Source organism: Thermobia domestica, chromosome 11, assembly GCF_964235325.1.
Source record: "Thermobia domestica chromosome 11, izTheDome1.hap1.1, whole genome shotgun sequence".
Taxonomy (NCBI): domain Eukaryota; kingdom Metazoa; phylum Arthropoda; class Insecta; order Zygentoma; family Lepismatidae; genus Thermobia; species Thermobia domestica.
Window position 1 is genome coordinate 243,405,032 of NC_137464.1, and position 19,369 is coordinate 243,424,400.

Consider the following 19,369-nt stretch of genomic DNA (forward strand, 5'->3'; position numbering starts at 1 on the left):
TGAAGAGTTTTCCTGTCTGACCGAATGACGTTTATCAACATTGTGAAATCCCCAGTAGCACGCCGACGTGGGACCCATATTTGTGCGACATCGGCCAATGTCGGCGTCGTGGATCTAAACTGGCCCACAATAACCCACCAAGTTCCCATATGGGTCCCACATGGGAACTTGGTGGGCTTGCCGAGGTTGATTTACTGATATGGGTCCCACGTGGGAACTTGGTGGGCTTGCCGATGTTGATTTACCGATATAGGTCCCACGTGGGATATAAATAGGCTTGCCCACCAAAAAGAAAAAAGCATGGAAACATTTCCTTTTTACAATGAATAAATTTGAAACACGTGAAATTAACATTTTGATGGTTCTGTGGCAATTATTTGAAAAAGTAATTTTTCGATTCGGCCTCGATCTATGTCGAATCGATGTCGATCGGAGTACGCAGATTGTTTGTCAACTGTTCACAGTTTTAAAACCATAACACCGTATGGCGCCACAAGCGGTGCGAAGCGAGGGAAAAGCAGGAAATATACTTATGACTGTTGTTTGTTTTGGTTTTACCATCAATTCGACGAAATCGTATTTATTATTGAAGGTGAGTATTAAAATTATTTTTCTTCCATTAATAGAATGCATATTTTATCTTTGATTTGCATGAACGATGTCGACTATAGATAAAGAGATCCACATAAACTGTTCCAAATAAATTTTGGCTAGTTTATAGTCCGCGCTCGATGCAAGAAATCTGGTACTGGTTTTGTTGTTACAGGTGCAAACATGTGTAGATATCACTATACTTAGTCGTGAATAATTTTGATTTATGGTCTTCAAGCATAGGAGGAGGCTCAGGCCGAGACGGCCAAACATTGGAACAAGTTTATTTACTACTTTAAAAAAATGCGTTAAAAAGTACTTTAAATTGACAGATTATGACAAATGGAGGTACTATCGAGCTATTGACTACCGAATTGGCACATTTTCGCATAGTTTCAGGTTAGGTTAAGATCAGCAAGATTTTACTTTGTATAAAACAGTGGTAGATGCACACGCATCACAACTGATTTGTGTTAAGTACAAGGGACACAGTGTTGATAAATATAACTTGTAACTCCATTTTAAGTAAGTTAATTTACTATTTTGCTCCTTGTACTTAATAAACTTTAGGTGAGCGCATACTTTCGCTGTTCTGCGCAACGTAAGATCTTGAATCCAGCTGTTGGTGTAGGGGAAGAGCATCCGCCTGTCACGCAGCACTTTGGCAGCTCGAGCGTGGGTTGGAATCCCGCGCAGGCCTGACTGAGGCTTTCCTCCGCCCCACAATGAGAATGCCGGGATAGTACGTTCTTTGAAAGGCCAGGGCCACATCCTGTCCAAATCCTAGTTTTACCTGAAGGATCGATCCCTTCTTTTTGTCCTTCCCATGAGTAAATAAATAATCAAAATAAGGTCTTGCCGGTTAGGTCATGTTAGGTTAGTTTCTGTCTGCCACTACGTTGGTTTGCCTGTAACCGCCATTTGAAAACTAGAATTGGCCATGAAAATACAGATTCACACGTAGGTTACTTAGCCTGTGATTGTCACTTAGAAACTAGAATTGCCCCCCCCCCAAAAAAAAGCTAGCTAGGTTGGTCAGATCTCTTTTGAAATAACTTACAGGCTGATGTGCCAGCCATGAAACAAGTTAAGGAAACAGTACAGTGAAATATTCTGATGTAGACCTATCTTTATTTCCATGCAACATTCGCTACCTTATTTTTTTCTTGGTATTATGTTTCTGTTCATAAAGATATGTTTTTATGTATCTACACACAAGTACAAATATCTATCGTACTGGGGTAACTGGAAGTTCTGAGCAGTGACGTGTAAAACTTAGAAAAGTCATTGAATTTGATCTTGGCAAATAAGTGAGAACGTTGCCCTGGGAAAACTTGTTTGAATAGTAATTGAGTGTGAGTGAATTAAGTTAACGTTTTGAACAAGTTGTTGAGCTTCCAAGGACGGGACCTGGAGTTTCACGCGGGATACACCCCTTTTGAAGGGGGATTATACCCCCTTCTGTGCCCTCTGTGGATGAGTGGATAAGCTCGTCGTCTTGGAATCAAGGAGTCTCAGGTTCAATTGCCGGTTGGGGACACAAGAGTTGAGGATCCCTCGATAAACTGTAAGTCCCATTCTTAGGACGTCATCATCATCCCGTTGAAGACAAGCACCATGAGTTCACCTTGTCCAGAGACCTTCGAGTCAAAGACCTGGCTTCGTGCAGAGCACCGATCAGAACCATCTTACCCTTCCCCCTGGTCCGATTTTCTTCCGCGACCAGATTGACCTTTCGTTTCAGCCAACAAAAATACATTAAAGTTGCATTCGAATTCGTCACTGTTCATTTTTAGAGCACCCCCGTTTTCATTTTCTGGGCATCGTCACTTCGCTCGGCAGGGTTGGCTGGTTTAAACCAAGGCTTAAACCAGCTTTTTTTTTTAAAAAAACCAACTAGTTTAAACCAAAAAACGAAAAATGTTCGTAAAAGTGTAAGTGTTTGTAAAATCTTGATGAACACACATTTCTGGGTTATCACGTTTCACTCCCGTATATTATTCGTATTATATTCAGATCTAAATTCCCCATTCATTATTCAAAATGATTATGCTACAAAAGCAACTTTTTTTTGCATAAGTTTATAAATGTTTGTTTTGTGATTTTTTTTGTAGTTGGTATTATTGTTATGTAATTACAATCAAAGAAAAATTCTAAATATTGTTTCGTTTCAATGTTTACTATTGATAAATTACATCGAAATGCCGTACTTTGTGTGTGTGTGGAGGGGGGGATTACATACCCCACGAGAGGCATTTAGTGAAATGAGAAGTATCTTTGGTATCTATTTATGTATAAATGAGTCTGAGCCAAAGTGGACTCAAATAATTTGTATCTTTATCAGGGTTTGCCCAAGTGGGCTCAGCCCGAAAAAAGCCACCGGGTTTTTTCGGGTTGGACCCACCTGAAAAAACCCACCTGGGTTTTTGAGCTTTTTCTTAATATATTACTGATACAACCAAGATGATCACATTGAAAGTGATTTTTATCAGATTTTGAACTTTCCTTGGGCGAATTGAATGCTTTCCCGTTAAGGTATACAACATTCAACATAAGACCTTTATCAAGTTCTGAATGCACTGAATGAATAAAAAACCCTTACCTTGGCTTGAGATAATTAAGTAACAAATTAATGTATGGATTATGCTTATAGCCTATTTGAAGGAAGAAAAAAAAGCAATTTTATATTTTAGAAAATACTTTCCGTGAATCGTGTGCTCGCCAACTCGGCGACGCCGAGGAACGTTGTCCCTTATACGTTTGACGTGTTTAAAGCCATAGATGCCGGTACTACCAGTAAACATGTAGTGCATTAGTAAAACTATTATTATTATTTCTTACCTTTGATGGTAACACAAGTATTCTTCAATAAAATTTAGTTTTCCAACAACAACAGTTTAGTGCAGTTATTTGTAGGTACTCTTCAAATAAGCATTCTGTAGAATCAACACCAACAAAAGCGTAAAAATTCGTCAAATTTAAGAAACTCGATGCTCAGAGTTCCGAAAACTACGTACCCCTTACTATTTTAAGTGCTGAATTCGAACTTTCGTACTAGTGGAAGTTTCGATGTACAGTAAAGGGAGCTGCATTTTCGAGGGAGGAGGAAAAAAAAAAAAACGTCCCGAAAGAAGTTCACGGGAAATTCCTCCAATTGAACGCACAAAGCATCGGAACTGAATACCTCAACAATATAACTATTTATTTTATGGTGTAAGATATTTAATTTCCTTTAAGACATTCTGAAACATCCTAACTATATATAAAACTACATGAGCTGATGTAAATTATTGAGCACTTCCTGTAGGGCTACAATGATTAAATTTGGCATGATGGTAGCTTTCTGGGACTAACGGTCAGAAAAATTGCCAAAAGTGAATATTTTTAATTTTTAAGGGTTCTAAAGATGGGATGAAAAGTTTCCCCATGTTATTTAAATGGGCCTTTTTTGGACCTATAATCTCATGTTTTGGGTACTTAGAATTGGAATAAAAACTTGAAATTCGGTATGCTTGTACGTTTTCTTAGCAGAACCTAAGTAAATCAGTAAAAATTTAAAAATCCAACTTTAGAGTGGTTTTATAGGGAACTGAAATATCCTTCCCATGTTTTTTATATGGAACACATTTTACACCCCCAAATTATTGAGCACTTCCTGTAGGGCTACAATGGTTAAATTTGACATCATTGTAGCTTTTCGGGACAAACCCACAGGAAAATTGCCAAAAGTGAATATTTTTTAATTTTGAGGGGGTCTAAAGAGTGGATGAAGAATTTCCCAATGTTATTTAAATGGGCCTTTAAAAAAAACATAATCTCATTTTTTAGGTACCGGTACTTAGAATTGGAATAAAATCTTTAAATTCGGTATGCTTGTACGTTTTTGTAAGCGTTACCTAAGTGAAAAATCAGAAATAAAAATTTCCAACCGTAGAGTGGTTTTATGGGGAACTGAAAAATCTTTCCCATGTTATTTATATGGGACGTCTTCTACACCCCAAAATGTTTAGGCCCTTCCGGCATGATTATAGCATTCCAGGACTAACCGACAGGAAAATAGCCAAAAGTGAATATTTTTAATATTTTTAGGGGTCTAACGGGTGATGAAGAAATTCCCTTGTTATTTAAATGGGAGTTTTCTTGGGATACAAAATCTTATCTTTTAAATAGTTGAAATAGGGAAAGAAATGCAGCTAGCCAAAAGCTAGTTTATTTTATAAAATATGGATTATATCTTTCTTAATGGTCCTAAATTAATTTTCTGGAAAGATCCTTCTTGCAACAAGTGCTCGTGACATTCCTGTAATTGAACGCACAAGGTATTGAAAGTTAACTTCAACAATAAAAATCATTTATTTTACGCTGTTAAATTAATATATTTGGTGTTCATATTTGGCAAACGTTACTGAGGCTTCTGGGATGATTCAATCTGCATTTGTTCGTTCGTCTGCTTGTACCACACATATTGCAGGGAATCACTTCTGATCTTTTAAGTGTAAATTTTTAGAGTACAAGCACGATACACACTAAATTTCCTGTGTAGATTTTGGTGGCATACCAACGTAAAATTTCAAAATGGAGTCAATTTATTTTTTTCAAAATAGCGGGTATGCACGCTACAAAGCGCAATTTTCGGTCTTTTAAGTCGAAATTTTTAGGGTAGAAGCACGAGGTACTTTGAATTAGCTGTATATATTTTGGCGATGATCCAACGTAAAATTTCAAAATGGCGGCCATTTTTTTCAAAACAGCAGTGAATAGAAAATTGTTGCAAGTTGTGACAATGATAATCTTGAAATATAAATCATATTTTAACACTTTTACCCCAAAGACATTGAAATATTTTGATAAAACCCAATTAAACCTGAAAAAAAACAATAAAACCGGAAAAAACCCATATGGGCCATGGTGGGTTGGGCTTTTTCAGAAAATCCCTGGTTTTTTCAAACCCTGATCTTTATTTACTTTTCTTACTGATATGCAAATTAAGTCGTCGTATTTCTTTAATTTGGACCAATAAAAGTCGTTGTTAACTAACTGGAACTAAATTAGATCTTCTGTACTCCGTAGTACTTTGAAATTGTCCATATTTAATTCTGTATAATGGTTTCACTTGTGCAACTGTTTATCTTTTTGTCCTTCTGAAATGATTCTTGACAGTTATATTAAGAAGCATGTAAAGATCAGTACAACGTATTTTTATCAGGGTTCCTTCGTGAGTGAGTCGGCAGACGTATCGCATTTGTGGCCAATTAGTCCTGGTTCCGAGTTCAAATGGAGGACAATTTGTCTCGGATGTAACTCGAGAAGCAGTTTTTATTCCGCTTTAAGCTTATGTGACCCCTTCTAGCATAACCCGGCTGTTGCATAATAACATCAAGGCGAAACAAACATATTTCTGTCCATATATGATATGAATATATCTAGAGCAAATTATTTAAATCAAAAAATCGTGGTTTAAACAAAAAAAAACTTTTTTTTTCAATAAAAAACATGGTTTTTGCCAACCCTGTCGCTCGGCCAATAAAGGTCTTAAAGGACAGTGAACATTAATGAGAACTGCACTTTGATGTTAACTACATGTCAACTGAACACCCGACCTTGGTCATAAATTGTAGGTTTTCTTTGTTCAAGTCTCCTGAGTAAGTACAGTAAATAGCATATGGCATTTTGTGTGCGTGATCAAGGATTCGAGTTCTATTTTTTTGGGGGGGGGTCAGTTTGGACGCGGTTATGATTTCACTGCAGCAAGAGCTATATACCCGTCACTAGATGCTCAGTTAAACCACATTTTAACTTTTTTTTAGGCTTGCGTCGCATTTATTTCCCTATGTCATTAATTTATGTTCTAATGATAGTAATTAGTATAAAGAATTTCGTCTTTACGGTCGACTATGTCTTACGTAATGTTTTATCTTTCGTCTTTAGGATCCATTATGTCGGGTAACAGATCGTCGTTATCTAAAACTCTTAAAAGGAGGACAAAACGTCTGTTAAATGAACTTGTGATAGAGGAAAAAGTACGTAGGATAATTAATGCACCTGTTGTTACCCGTGTTCCAGTAGACGAAAATGTGTGTGTGCATTCAATCCATGAAACCAACGTTGATGATTGTTTAACTGAAAAACAGGACGGTAATGATGGTTTAATGTGTGTGTGCGGTGATTACGAGTATGTCGCTCAAGGGTTTCAACAGGGCACCGACGAATCTCAGTCTTTAGATGATGAGGATTGGGGTTCCAGTGAAAGTGACAAAGAGAATGAAACGCATGGTGCAGGTCGACAGTGTAACTCGAATGTAGAGGGTGAAACATTGTCTTTCGCAAATATTCTGAAGGACTGGGCATTAAAGTATAACATTAAGATAAATGCTTTGAGTGAACTGATGAGCATTTTGAAAAGAGAAAAGTTTCCTGATTTACCATTAGATGGCAGGACATTGTTAAAAACAGCAAGGAGAACGCAATTCGGTGATTATCATACTGAAGTACAAACCTCACAGATGTGCTACTTTGGCATTGTTAATGCCTTAAACAAATTTAATTTAAGAGAATTATGTAGAGGAACTTCTGTTGAACTTAAAGTTAATATTGATGGACTATCGATATCTAGAAGTTCAAATGCACAATTTTGGCCAATCTTAGGCCAGTTGGTGAGTGACACAAATGTTTCGCCATTTATGATTGCCTGCTTTTATGGGCATGAAAAACCGAAGTCACTAGAACAATATTTGCGACCTTTTGTCGAAGAAGTATGCCTCTTGCAGAGGGAGGGATTTGTTCATTCTTCTGGCGAGAGATATAGTTTTCAAATACTTATGATCGTATGTGATGCACCTGCCAGAGCCTTTGTAAAGAATATTAAAAGTCATAATGCCTATTATGGTTGTGAGAGATGCACTCAGAAAGGTAAGATGGTGAACTCTCGAGTTGTTTACCTAGAGATGAATGCAGAGAAGAGGACAGATGTAACGTTTGCAGAGGGAATAGATGAAAATCATCACAAAGGTCCAAGTCCATTAATCGGTTTAAATATAGGCCTAGTAAGTCGCATGCCACTTGACTACATGCATCTCGTTTGTCTTGGTGTTATGCGGAAGTTAATTATGTTGTGGACAAGAACAGGGGCCAAGAGAGTGCGAATCGGAGGACACCAAATAGCTTTCATATCAGAGAAGCTTAAAGTTATGAAGGATCACATGCCAAGAGAGTTCAGTAGGAGGCCTCGTTCATTGAAAGATATTGATAGATTTAAAGCGTCAGAGTTCAGGCAAATAATTTTATATACCGGGGTTGTAATTTTTCAAGATGTGCTGCCTGAGCAGTTGTTTCATCATTTTCTGTTACTACATGTTGGAATTTCCATTTTGTGCAATGCACAACTGGTAAGCAAAGAAGAATATTTATCATACGCTAGGTCACTTCTAAAACTGTTTGTTGAAAGAATGGTAGCTCTTTATGGAGAAGATTGTGCAGTATATAATGTTCATTCATTAATTCATATCGTAGATGACGTACAGACATTTGGAACGTTAGACAATTTTAGCTGCTTTCCATTTGAGTCATTTTTGTACCAAGTGAAGAGAATGTTAAGAACACCAAACAAACCATTATCGCAGATCTACAGACGGTTATCTGAAATAGAACACGAGAAGCAGAAAAATGTAAAATTAGCTTTGAATAAACCGTATAGCGGAGGACCATGTTTAGGTGTTGTGGGTGAAGAACATAAAGCAGTGAGTTATAGTGGGTTCACCATTGATATCTCTGTTGATAAGGACAGTTTTGTTCAATTCACTACAGGAAAAATAGGCAAAGTTATTAATATTATTGAGACAAATAGTTCGAATGATCACCCATCCATTTGGTTGATATATTTGGATGTTCCGATAGAAGGTGACTATTATTCCTTTCCATGCAGTTCGCAGTTGGTATTTGTTTATAAGTGCGGCAAAATGTCGAATAAGATATCCCGTGCTTCCCTTACCTCAGTGACATCAAAATGTATTGTGTGTTTGGAAAAGAAATACGCTGCAGTGCTTTCTCATTCAGTGTTGTGATTTTTTTTTAAAGAGCATATCTGTAGACAGAATCAACATGACCTCAGGAAGAAAAAAAGTTTTGCGTAGCAGCTTTCACTGACGAGGACGGAGCATTAGAAGTTATACCTAGTAAATGGCTTAAAAACGAAAATGAATGCCTTTGGCCTAAAACATCATCCGTTAGGCGTATTCAAAATTTGATCAGGGACTGTAAGGAGCCATCTGCGGATTGGACAGTTGTGAACATAAAAATCTATGGACAATCCAGTGAGTACTATTTGTATTTTCTTTTTATCTGTCTCGTTGTGTTTTTGAGTATTTATACCTCAATTTTGAGTCAAAATGTAATATTATTTCACTATTTTCTGCATTGAAATGCAAGATCTGTGATACGGAGCAGCGCGTTATCTTAGTATTTGGTAGGTCGTAGATTTCAGCCCGGTGGCTGGTCATCCTGATTAGACACCATGTCCGCATTCTGGAAAATCAGGGAAACAAGAGATAAACATAAATGCCAGGGAAATTGCAAGAGGTTGTTTCGGATTACGTTTGCTCCTGTTTTATTCATTTATAACGGTTACTAACGGTGAACTGACCTGTTCGACGCTCCAGCGCTATAGGTCGAAATTTGTGAGGATATTTTCGTCAAAACAAGGAAAAGTTTAAAGGTTTAATTCCATTGTAATTTGTATACTTGTGACTACAGTTCGAGAAGCTTAGTTGGTAAATAAAACTCATATAAAGTAAGCTTGTTTAAATTCATAGCTTCCTGTCACCAGTTGTTTCGTGACAAACATGCTTTAAAAATGTCTTCCATTTTAATACATTGCTGCAATACAGTCTTATTGAAGAAAAAAGAAAAAACGGTGTCCTCTTTACATTACAAGTTGGTATGAGGTATGAGTTGATATATATTTGTATGACCTAAAATGAACTTTTTATGTTAGGACCTTATATACTAAATTAGCTTTTAAAATCCATGACGTTTCTTGTAGGATTCTTAAAGTGTTTTGAAATAACGTTAAATAAAGTAAATAGTATATGGAAGAAAATAAAGAAGTCAGGGAAAAGTAGCAGCTCCAGTCAGGGAAATAAGAAGATTTTTTTCTTTTTGTGTGTTTGTGTGTGTGTGTGTGTTTGTGTCTAACTATGCTAGAGATTTTTCCGGGATCTTATACTCAGTCAAATCAGGCAAATGCTGAATATAGTACTTTAAAGACAAGGTCTGTATAACTCTCTCCAAATCCAGCCTTGCACTATCTTATCGTGAGCAGAAAATGTCAAAGGTACGTTAAATAAAGTTAAAAAATAAATAAATAAAATAAAAATGCTAGTATTCTTAGGCCTTCTATTCTTAGTTCTGTTACAGGCTTTCTTACTCTCGAATTTCAGTCGTGAATAACTTTACATAAACAAGAGTATTTAGTTCGTAAACAGATTTGTTTTATTTGGGATATTCTAATATTTATTGTTTTACAGTTAGCAAAGAAATCACAACTGAGGGTATCCATAACCATGTTGCTTTCTTATCGTGTATGGTTTTCATGCCAAGAATAATTTCGCAGCTACTTTCCCTTATCAGTAACTGTAGAATATATGTATTATTTAACATTTCAGATTCATTTCAAAAAGCTACAGCAAAGGCTGACAAAGCTTTACTGACTTCAAACGTTAGTAGTGATTCTTCTAACGAAGAAATTTATTCAAGATGTCGCAGAAAGCCACAAAGATATTTGTCTGAAGAGGACAATGATGACTCATATCCAGAAACTAAGAGAAGACCATATGAAACTTTTAACGAATGTAGTGTTCCAAGTCCCCCAGCACCTATTCGGAAAGGTAATTATGCTAAATATATTTTATATTCATAATTTCGTTCAAGAACACTGCTTGTCTCCTCATATATCTCTCTCTTGATAGTAATTTCAAAGCAAATTAAAAGTTTAGCTCGTAGCTGATTTGTTTCATAGGACTATGTATTGAATCGCGTTTAAAATATATATATTTTTTTAAATGTGTGAAAGTTAAAATTATCAAGATTTCGTGGGCGATTCTTTATTGCCAGGGAGTTCACCTTCTTTCGCAGTGTTTGTTTCAGAAAAAAATGTTCCGGGGGTTACTCTTAGTATTCGGAGGGGCTGAAACCATATATTTCCCTCTGCTGGTTCTATTCCAGTACGTTTTAACCATTTCGTCCGGGGGGGGGCTAAAAAACAGTCCTGAAAGAAACAGTGTTCTTTCGTATTCTATGCCAGTGCAGACGTTACTTAAATGTGAAACTATATACTATTTTGGAGAAAGTTTATTGCTACTTCGTCTGAAAAACATTCAAAAGTAAGGCTGGCTGAAATAGTAGACAGATAGAAGTAACCTACAATGTTTTATGAACCTGTTGGAAACAATTTATTCGTTAGATGTGCAGAGTAGTTGTTGTAATGTGTACAACAAGCTTAGTGAGAAGCCCTAACAACTAAAAATAAGATGTCTAGTTTGTTTATTTTTATAAACAAGTTTTTCAATTTGGAGTCCAAAATTGGCTACTTGCTATGTTCAAGCAAGTCTTACGTAACAAATCATTCAGACTCAGATCTAGTCTCAAGTAATTTATTTCTATGAAAGGCTTGCTAGTTGTTTTTCTTCTTTTTTTTAACGAGGTTGTTAATACTTTCGCCTTTTATCGGATAAATGCTATCTTCTCATGATTGTTAACTACAGAAAAACCGGGCTCGTAATGCAAACTGTGTCGTTAAATTGGCTCTATTATGAGTATACATCAATAAATAAATAAATGAAAAAATAACGTACACATTAAATATTCATTTAATTATGATATGGAGTCTATTTAGGACAAGATCAAACAAGCAGATAAACAGCGTTAGTATCTTTTAACGTTGTGAGTTAATGTAATCAGTGTATGATTTCTGCGATTTCCGGAGAGGGGGATAAATTCATCAATAGCTCAAAAAAGTGGGGTTTATTTCCACCATATCCAAGGTTGAGAGGTATTTCGAGAAACAGAGAGGAGAAAGTTCCAGCCATCCCCCTACAGATAGAATACTGGATGTAATCATTGTAACATTTTAAACATGCTTTTAAAACCATAAGTTGTCACCTGCTTATTGTGTACCTAACAGTCTAGTAAAAACTGGATGTTTGTATAATTTCATCACTTGCTTTCAGAGTCGCTTGGAGTATCTATAGGAGGAATTGCGGAGGTAAACGTATCATCTATGGTGCACAATTCAAACGGAGGTTGCTCGTCTGCATCACATCGTAAAAGTCCATATGGACCTTTACCATCCCACTCCCAAATCCAAACTCCATGCAGAATGTCAGCGTTGTCAGTTGCCACTACTTCATGTGCAGATACAGACAGTACCTTCACATCAGCTCGTTTAGGAATTGGCAGTAGTAAGTATCCAAAGATTAAACTGTATTGCTAAGCTTACTTACGTGTGTCGTCATTATTAAATAACCAAACAAAATGAAGACTATATTGCTTCTTTAGAGACATTTTGAACCCTGCTAGCTCGAGAGTGTGGCAGCACGTAGTCAATGCATCGATATTCTCCGACCACTTAGTGTGGCCGCCTTGACCTAGTAGTCTCCGAGATTATCACCAATTTTTGTTAATGAAAAACGAAATTATGGTAAAACTTATGCTTGGAAATTGAAATTGTTATGTTCCAAGCCGTGCGAAGGAAGGGGGGGGGGGGGGTCCGAACCCTTCTCTTCCTCAAAAATAGATTTTTGTGTAACTAATATAAATTTCGTACTAATTACATTTTAAAACATATATATCATACTAAGATTTACTTTTTACAGTGAAACCTTTAGTGTTTAAGATCTCCGAAAGTATTTCTAGATCCGGCGTTCCTTTCGTAATGGAAGTACTTCTTGGCTTTAAAATTCAGAACATATAATCTGTAATTCTAGTTTTATCACATTTTGTTTTGCAGCGCATCCTGTTGGAATGGTTGCTTTGGAACTATTCTGTTCCATATTAGAGGAGGCTTGTGGGCAAGCGTATGTTAGGAGCGATTAAACTCCCAACCTTTTGAATGCTAAACCGACGGGTTGACGATATAAAGTTTGTACCATGAAACAGAAAAATTTATATTTTTGTACAAAACAGCGTCTTGTTAGTCATTTGTTTTTTCTTACTGCCTGTGCGCAGGTAGCAGACAAAATTGGCAGGTAGCAGACAAGTCGACACACCGATATGCCCTCTCGTGGCGCTTCTGGTTTCTTCGCTTGCTTACCAACACACACTTAAGTTTTTATTGTTGCTCTGGCTGAGATTCAAACGAACCCAAATTAGGCAAATTCCGTTCAGGTGTCATAATTGTCACACCACAGAGACGCGATCAACGTTCTTTGAATGTTAAGCATTCCTCGCACCCCATTTGAAACCGTTACTCTGCTAGTATCGATATTTAGACATTGTTCCATATACGGAGGTTCTGCAGAGAAACATTGGAGCATATCATTCTTTTACTACATTAATTTGAAAGTTGAAATATCAAATGTAACTGCATTCTCTCGCAACAGGAGTTTTTGCAGTAACCTTTCTCAGCAGAAGACGGTAGAATGCCTAGATATTGACACGAGCAGGCTATTTTATTCCATTAGGACACTTGAAATGCTCTACAGACATATAAAATTGACCCGAATGTGGTGTAATGATTAGGAAAGCCCTCAAACAGCAATTAGTAATTTTCTTGCAATAGACTTAAAAAAAAAAATAAAAAATAAAAATAAAACTGCTTATGCATTAATTATGAAGCTTTATCAATATGTGATTTAAAATTCATCCCGTATGTTGCTGTGGGTATCGACTTCAGGGTCAATATGAGATATGTGCCGGTCAGAACCTAGATGACTTTTGTTAATGGTAGTTGCGGCACACACGATCTTAAGGTAGAATAAAAAATATTTCAAACAATGTGTACCATTGCCTCCTTGGTCTTGTATTAATTTAGTATTTTTTTCTTTCTTTTGATATTTCAGCCGTTGAAAAAATATTCCAGTTACTGCAGAGAATCCAGCTAGATATGAAACATCTCAAATGTAAAGTTGATAAAATGGAAGCCAAAATATATGAGCTGCACCAAGTTCCCTGTAGTGGTAAAGAAGCTTTGCAATCTATAGAAAATGCAAACCTGCTAGCTGACAAGCTCCCTTTACGCAGTTTGTCTGTGGTTCATAATTTAGAAGAAGATTTAAGACAGAGAGATGGCTTCAAAATTGGTGAGTGGTATTCTTAAGTTCGTATTGACACGAAGTATTTGTAAATATCCTTCAGGTATTGTTTAAAAAGAAAACTTTTATTCTTTAAAAATAGATCTCGTGTGGCCAGATGCTTTTTCGGATGTACAGGTTGTTAAATTAATGCGTACCAAACAATGTAGGGGTGGGTACCTGACATGGAAACAAGAAAATGCTTTGTGACATGTGCATACCGATCAATAGGTTGGGAGATGCAGGCCGTCGAAAGCGTGGGAAAATAAATTTCAGAAGCCTAAAATTCAAACACTGTCCAACCAACGTAGAGAGTGCAGCTTCATATCTCATAAAGGAAGTCGTTGGTGTTCTATTGCAAAAATGCATGTTTCAAAATTCAGCAATGCATACAAAATTAATTTTACAAGGTGATGGTAAGCCAACAATGACTTACACTTCGGCTTTTCGGTGCCTTTAAAGAGTCCTTTCGCACGCAATGCACATTCTTTTAACATACATTTTTATATAGAACAGGTATGACTTCTTTTATGAGATATGTCATGAGCCTATACTATATTGCTGCGTACATGTACACTCATGTCCAAAATAATTGTCGCATATCTATAACTGTCTTCTTGTAAGAATATAATTTGATAATGATTTTGCAGGGTACTTTTAATACTATGTGTATAATCGGAAAACGTATATTTGAGGTAAATTTCACAGGAAACAAATTACAAATACGAAAATTAGAATGAGTAAAACAAAATGTTGCTAAATGGACAAGAAAGTTTTATTTTCGTTTTATTGTTCTTATTTAATGCTCTTTTGACATGAAGTTTGCCACATACATGTCTTTGCCGATTATACACATACTAGCATTATAAGAAATACCGGGCGAATGCGTTATCAAATTATATTCCTACAACAACATTTATAGACATGCGACAATAATTTTGGACATGAGTGTACATCAGCCAAACTGGATTGGAGATGACGTATTTTTTATTTTTATGTATTTTATTTATTTTTTAATCTAAAGCTGATTATGACGTATTCTTAATAATGCAGTTTCAAATAAAATAAAATCGAATCAACTATTTCTCTAGCGTTAGCAGTTTGGACTGTGAATTCTTAGGACTTATAATTTAGGTGTCCATATTGGATCTTAAATACTACTACTACTACTACCAATAATAATGCAATCCAATACTAGTTCGAAAATCTTGCTTTCACTGTATAGCACCTTCGTGTTTCAACAACAAAATCATAAGGTAGGATGGTTTACGGTTTCCTCGTGTCGTAGACATGTCTACAGTTATGCCTTGTTTGGCAATACCGGTACCATCTTCTACAACCTTTCCAACCATCCGCGGGTTCTCATAAAAATTGTTTAAGGGCAACTTCCACAGGTGCATGGATTCTCCAAGCCTTCGCTTTGCAAATAATTGAGAAGTCCCTTCACTTTTCGGGAATTCGGGAAGTCCTGGATACTTTCTTTGAAGTTCTCTAGCACCCATCTCCACCTTGGTAAGCGGAATCAGTGACTATGATGATGTCACGGTTTTGCAGGAAGCGAACTTGTAAGACAAACGGGCAATACGATCTCAGCATGTCGATGTACGACATGGTTATACAATGATTTAAATCAGCCTGTTCCTGTGCATTTGATTACGATTAGGGATCGAACGACACTGACAGAAGAATTATTTTTAAAAAAATCTACAGTATAAACTTAACGTACTACTCGTATAAGCAACATAACGTAGGCAAAATGTCTTTCTGTTTAATAATGAGCTAATACAGTGTTTTTTTTTTTCCTATGGTATTATGTTCGGACAAAATACTCTTTCTCTTCGAAATTAACAACTTGCAGCAAGGCAAACAGACAAAGATTAAATAAACTTTTGCTGAAAATGGATACTAAACTAAATGCATGTCGAAAACAAATAAATGGAGACATTTGCGTTCAATTATCACATCCAACAATGCGCGGTACATTAACGATCCTGCCTATTATTGCTTGAAATTCAAGAAAATAACAAAGTTTTATTTCAGGCTGTCCGTTAGTTGGAAGTTCTACATAGACGCTGGGGAATAGTTTTCAGTATCCGCGTCCGTTATTGAGAATGTCAGCTATTCAGAAGTAATTTTCACATTGCACCCAATGTATTTCTGCCAGGAAATTGAAAACTGTCCGTTATTTTGAGATGTCCGTTAGAAGTTTTACTGTAAATATAATTTCTATGCGTCGTACAAAAGTCTAATGAAGTCGAAACAACACATTTATCCTTCGATTTTTGTCGTGCGACGAATATGGAATGGTTTAAACAGGTAGTAAAGTGACCTCACTTCAAGATATGTGCACTAGATTCACGCCACGATGTAGTTCGGAGCCCCTAATAATTTTAGGTCCTAGCATTCTGCCGTTTACGGATGAGACTGAGGAAAAGCCCCATTCGCGATGGTGTCGCTGATTCGCCTGTGTAGGATCTGAGTTCCTAAAGAATTTTGTTATATATATATACTAGAGTCTAATTTCATCTTTCGGATGTATGGCGTTTTTTAGTATATATTTTTAGGAATCTTGGAGGGGGATTACTACCAGTAAAATCCTTTGTTTAGGTGCCATTCTCGCATTATCCTAGTAAAAGTAAAGCTTGCGGTAATATCTCCCAAACAATACCAGAGTTACGAGGACAAGTTCCTCTTCGGATCGAATCGAATTCCTTAACAATATGTAGTAAGGGAACTGGAAGTGTTATTGTTCGTTGTGATCATTTTACTACAGGAATATGAAAAAAATTTTGAATCACCATCAGAGTAAAAGGTCATTCTAGAGGACAAAACATAATTCAATAATACGTTAGATACTCTCCTTTCATATGGATCCGTATCTGCTATGCTATACGCGTTCCTTGTCATATTCATTCATCAGTTTCTATTACTGCAGTTCGTGTTTGGAGATTTTTTTTCTGTCATATATCGAGGGTTCAGAGACCAATATGTGTTAATCTAGAAAAATGAAACTAAGAAAATTAGAGTTTTTTGGCATTTGTAGACATTTTAGGGCATTGGTAACGCTGTTATTCGCAGGTAAATAAAATCATTGCTTTCCTTGTTTTTGCCTCTGAAAGAAGTTGTAATTTTCTGTTAATCGCACCGTGCAAGTAAATTTTTAATTTTTGACTTGAAACGAGTGGATATTCTGAGCCATCCACATATCGTTTTCCACTCCCTACTTCCTCTGTTTGACACCGAACGACAATGTCCTGTTAGATTAGCCTTTCGGGCACGTAATAATGCGCTCATGCGTACAATGGATGTTTTTTGTGCAATGTATAAAAGGTTTCTTTGTATTTTAGGAGAAAGTTATATTTTCGTTCGAATTTTATTTATGTAACTTCAAAATTAATCTGTTATTTCTCAATGATGACATTTGCTATTTAAATGTGTAGTCCCTTCTGGTGATACAGTATTATTGCATTGAGTTTTTACAATTTTTTCTTCTTCAGGAGCAGTACAACTCCGATTTCCTGATATACAAACTAGCGACATTGTCCGACGGATTGGGAAAGTCTTAAGTGGTTCGCGAGATTGGGATGGCTACAGATGTAATCGGAGAAGAGAACAGGCTCAAGACTTAGGGGAAGATGCACAGTCGTTCCGCGGGGAACCCGCAAGAGTCCAAGGACCACTTGAATTCACCTTGCAGAGTCACCCCGAAGGGAAAGCCGTGGGGTGATCGGTCCCGCGGCTAGTTGTGATCAACCCTCAGCAGCGTGTCTGATATAAACAAACTTATATGAACGAAATGTCTTATTGTAAATAAAATAGTAGACAATAATATGTTAAAGTACAAGAGAATTATAAACTTCATGAAAGTAACCGTTATTAATAGTTTTTTTTTTAATTTATCACAGTAACTTTCAGTTCGCTAATTTGCAGAAATATTTCCTAGTGATACATTTTTATAAGTTTTATGTTGTATTTTACTGCAAAGAACCTATCCAAATTAAAACTTTATAGTGGCATCCATATTTTACTGAATATAATGAGCTTTCCGAACTTCCGTGCTGTCTGTGTAAGTGTAAGGGATGAGTCCACACTACAGACCAGTGTGCGAATTAACGGATATTTTACAGTGGGATTTAGAAAAAAAAAACTTTTGAGAAGTTAAAATTTATGGGAAACTAATAATTTACAGAAGAAAAGAACTTCCTAAATTTTCTCTAAATTATTTCAGGTTAAGTAGAAAGATAAATATTATCTGCATAGTTTCTTTGATTATATATTAGTTTCCCTAGTCGGGATGTGTAGCGGAAAAATTCGATGTTTGAAATAAATTTATTTACAGTGGCTTTCGTTGACGTAGAGTGTATATGATTTTTACGTGTTTAATTTTATTATACATATGATATATTGACATAAGGGTCAGGAAAATGGCCACTTATCAGTGAACCCTTTTTTGAATAAACTAAATAGTTTCCACACGTTGCGGAACAAGAGCTGGTTCCTTCTTCAGTGGAAGGAAACAATGATGTATATGAAGAGTACGCGTTAAGAACAGTGAAGGTCACATTTTGAATATGCTCAAAAAATATTTTCTCCACACCAAAAGATGCAAAATAGTTGGTGAAAACAGGGCGTAGTCCACTCGCGAATGTACACGTGAGCGAATTACGACGTGTTTTCACCATCTTAATTATACATTTTGGTGCTGAGAAAGAATTTTCTGAGCATTTTAAAACGTGCCCTTCATAGTCCTTCCTGCGAACTCTTCATATGGAATGAAATAAAATGGTGAAGACAGTGTCAACGTTTGGTAACTATTAAGTTGATGCAAGAGAAGATTCACTCATTTTTTATGTTGTTTCTATATTAATGATAATAAGTTACGTGTTTAAAAGTATTTATTTCCATTCGTTATGTTGGAAACAGCAAAACAATTGTACAATATATACCTCTATGCAATGAGTGAAGTTCACGAAAAAAAAAAGTTAGGGAATATGTTTTGTGTAAATTTTATTTTAATTATTTAAAAAAAATAAAAATGTGAATACTTCAATCTGAAAATGTTTTTATTATATACTGTTTTGTTTAGTCTAAATACTGCATCTCTGAAACACGCTAAATGTCCGACCGCCCTCTTGGATCCGCCATAGATAGAAGTGCGGCAAAACTACTTGCACCAGTGACATTTTGAAAAAATGTCTGATGTATCCGATGTCATTTTCTTCTATTTTCATTAGAAAAACATAACTTGAATCCAAAATGGTAGACAAGCATGTAGCGTGCGCCAGAGATGCAGTACATGGCCCTATTCAAATCTGATATGTTGACATATCCATCTGGTGTTAAATCTGTAAAAATTATATGGTCACATCTGGTTTACCGATGTGGGTGGGATCTCCCACCCAGATCTTCCCCATACCCACATTGTCATTTTAGCTTCCATGGTTAACCGATGTAGCTCTATATGGGTCCAACCCAGATCTACAACATGCAATACA

At 36.2% G+C, this 19,369-nt stretch overlaps 1 protein-coding gene across 3 annotated transcripts; it reads left to right on the forward strand.

Moving 5' to 3' along the window:
- Positions 1-349: 349 nt before the first annotated feature.
- LOC145664864 (uncharacterized) lies at positions 350-18,924 on the forward strand. Of its 3 annotated transcripts, XM_081731894.1 has the most exons (5): positions 350-592; positions 10,251-10,472; positions 11,814-12,044; positions 13,644-13,883; positions 17,372-18,924. In XM_081731894.1, the coding sequence occupies exons 1-5, from the start codon at positions 412-414 to the stop codon at positions 17,599-17,601; spliced, it is 1,104 nt and encodes a 367-aa protein (XP_081588020.1). In that variant the 5' UTR covers positions 350-411; the 3' UTR covers positions 17,602-18,924. The 3 variants fall into 3 exon arrangements, 2 of the variants coding, with proteins under 2 accessions (XP_081588020.1, XP_081588019.1); XR_014127533.1 differs by lacking the exons at positions 11,814-12,044; positions 13,644-13,883; positions 17,372-18,924 and adding an exon at positions 6,520-8,900 and having other exon boundaries at positions 10,251-10,366; XM_081731893.1 differs by lacking the exons at positions 10,251-10,472; positions 11,814-12,044; positions 13,644-13,883; positions 17,372-18,924 and adding an exon at positions 6,520-10,218.
- Positions 18,925-19,369: the final 445 nt, after the last annotated feature.

What these genes read in the sequence shown, in the direction of transcription:
- LOC145664864 (XM_081731893.1), top strand. Translation starts at nt 412, where the DNA reads ATGTCGAATCGATGTCGATCGGAGTACGCAGATTGTTTGTCAACTGTT. An exon ending in AATCGTATTTATTATTGAAG is followed by an intron (nt 593 to 6,519) that starts GTGAGTATTAAA and finishes TTTCGTCTTTAG; the next exon opens with GATCCATTATGTCGGGTAAC.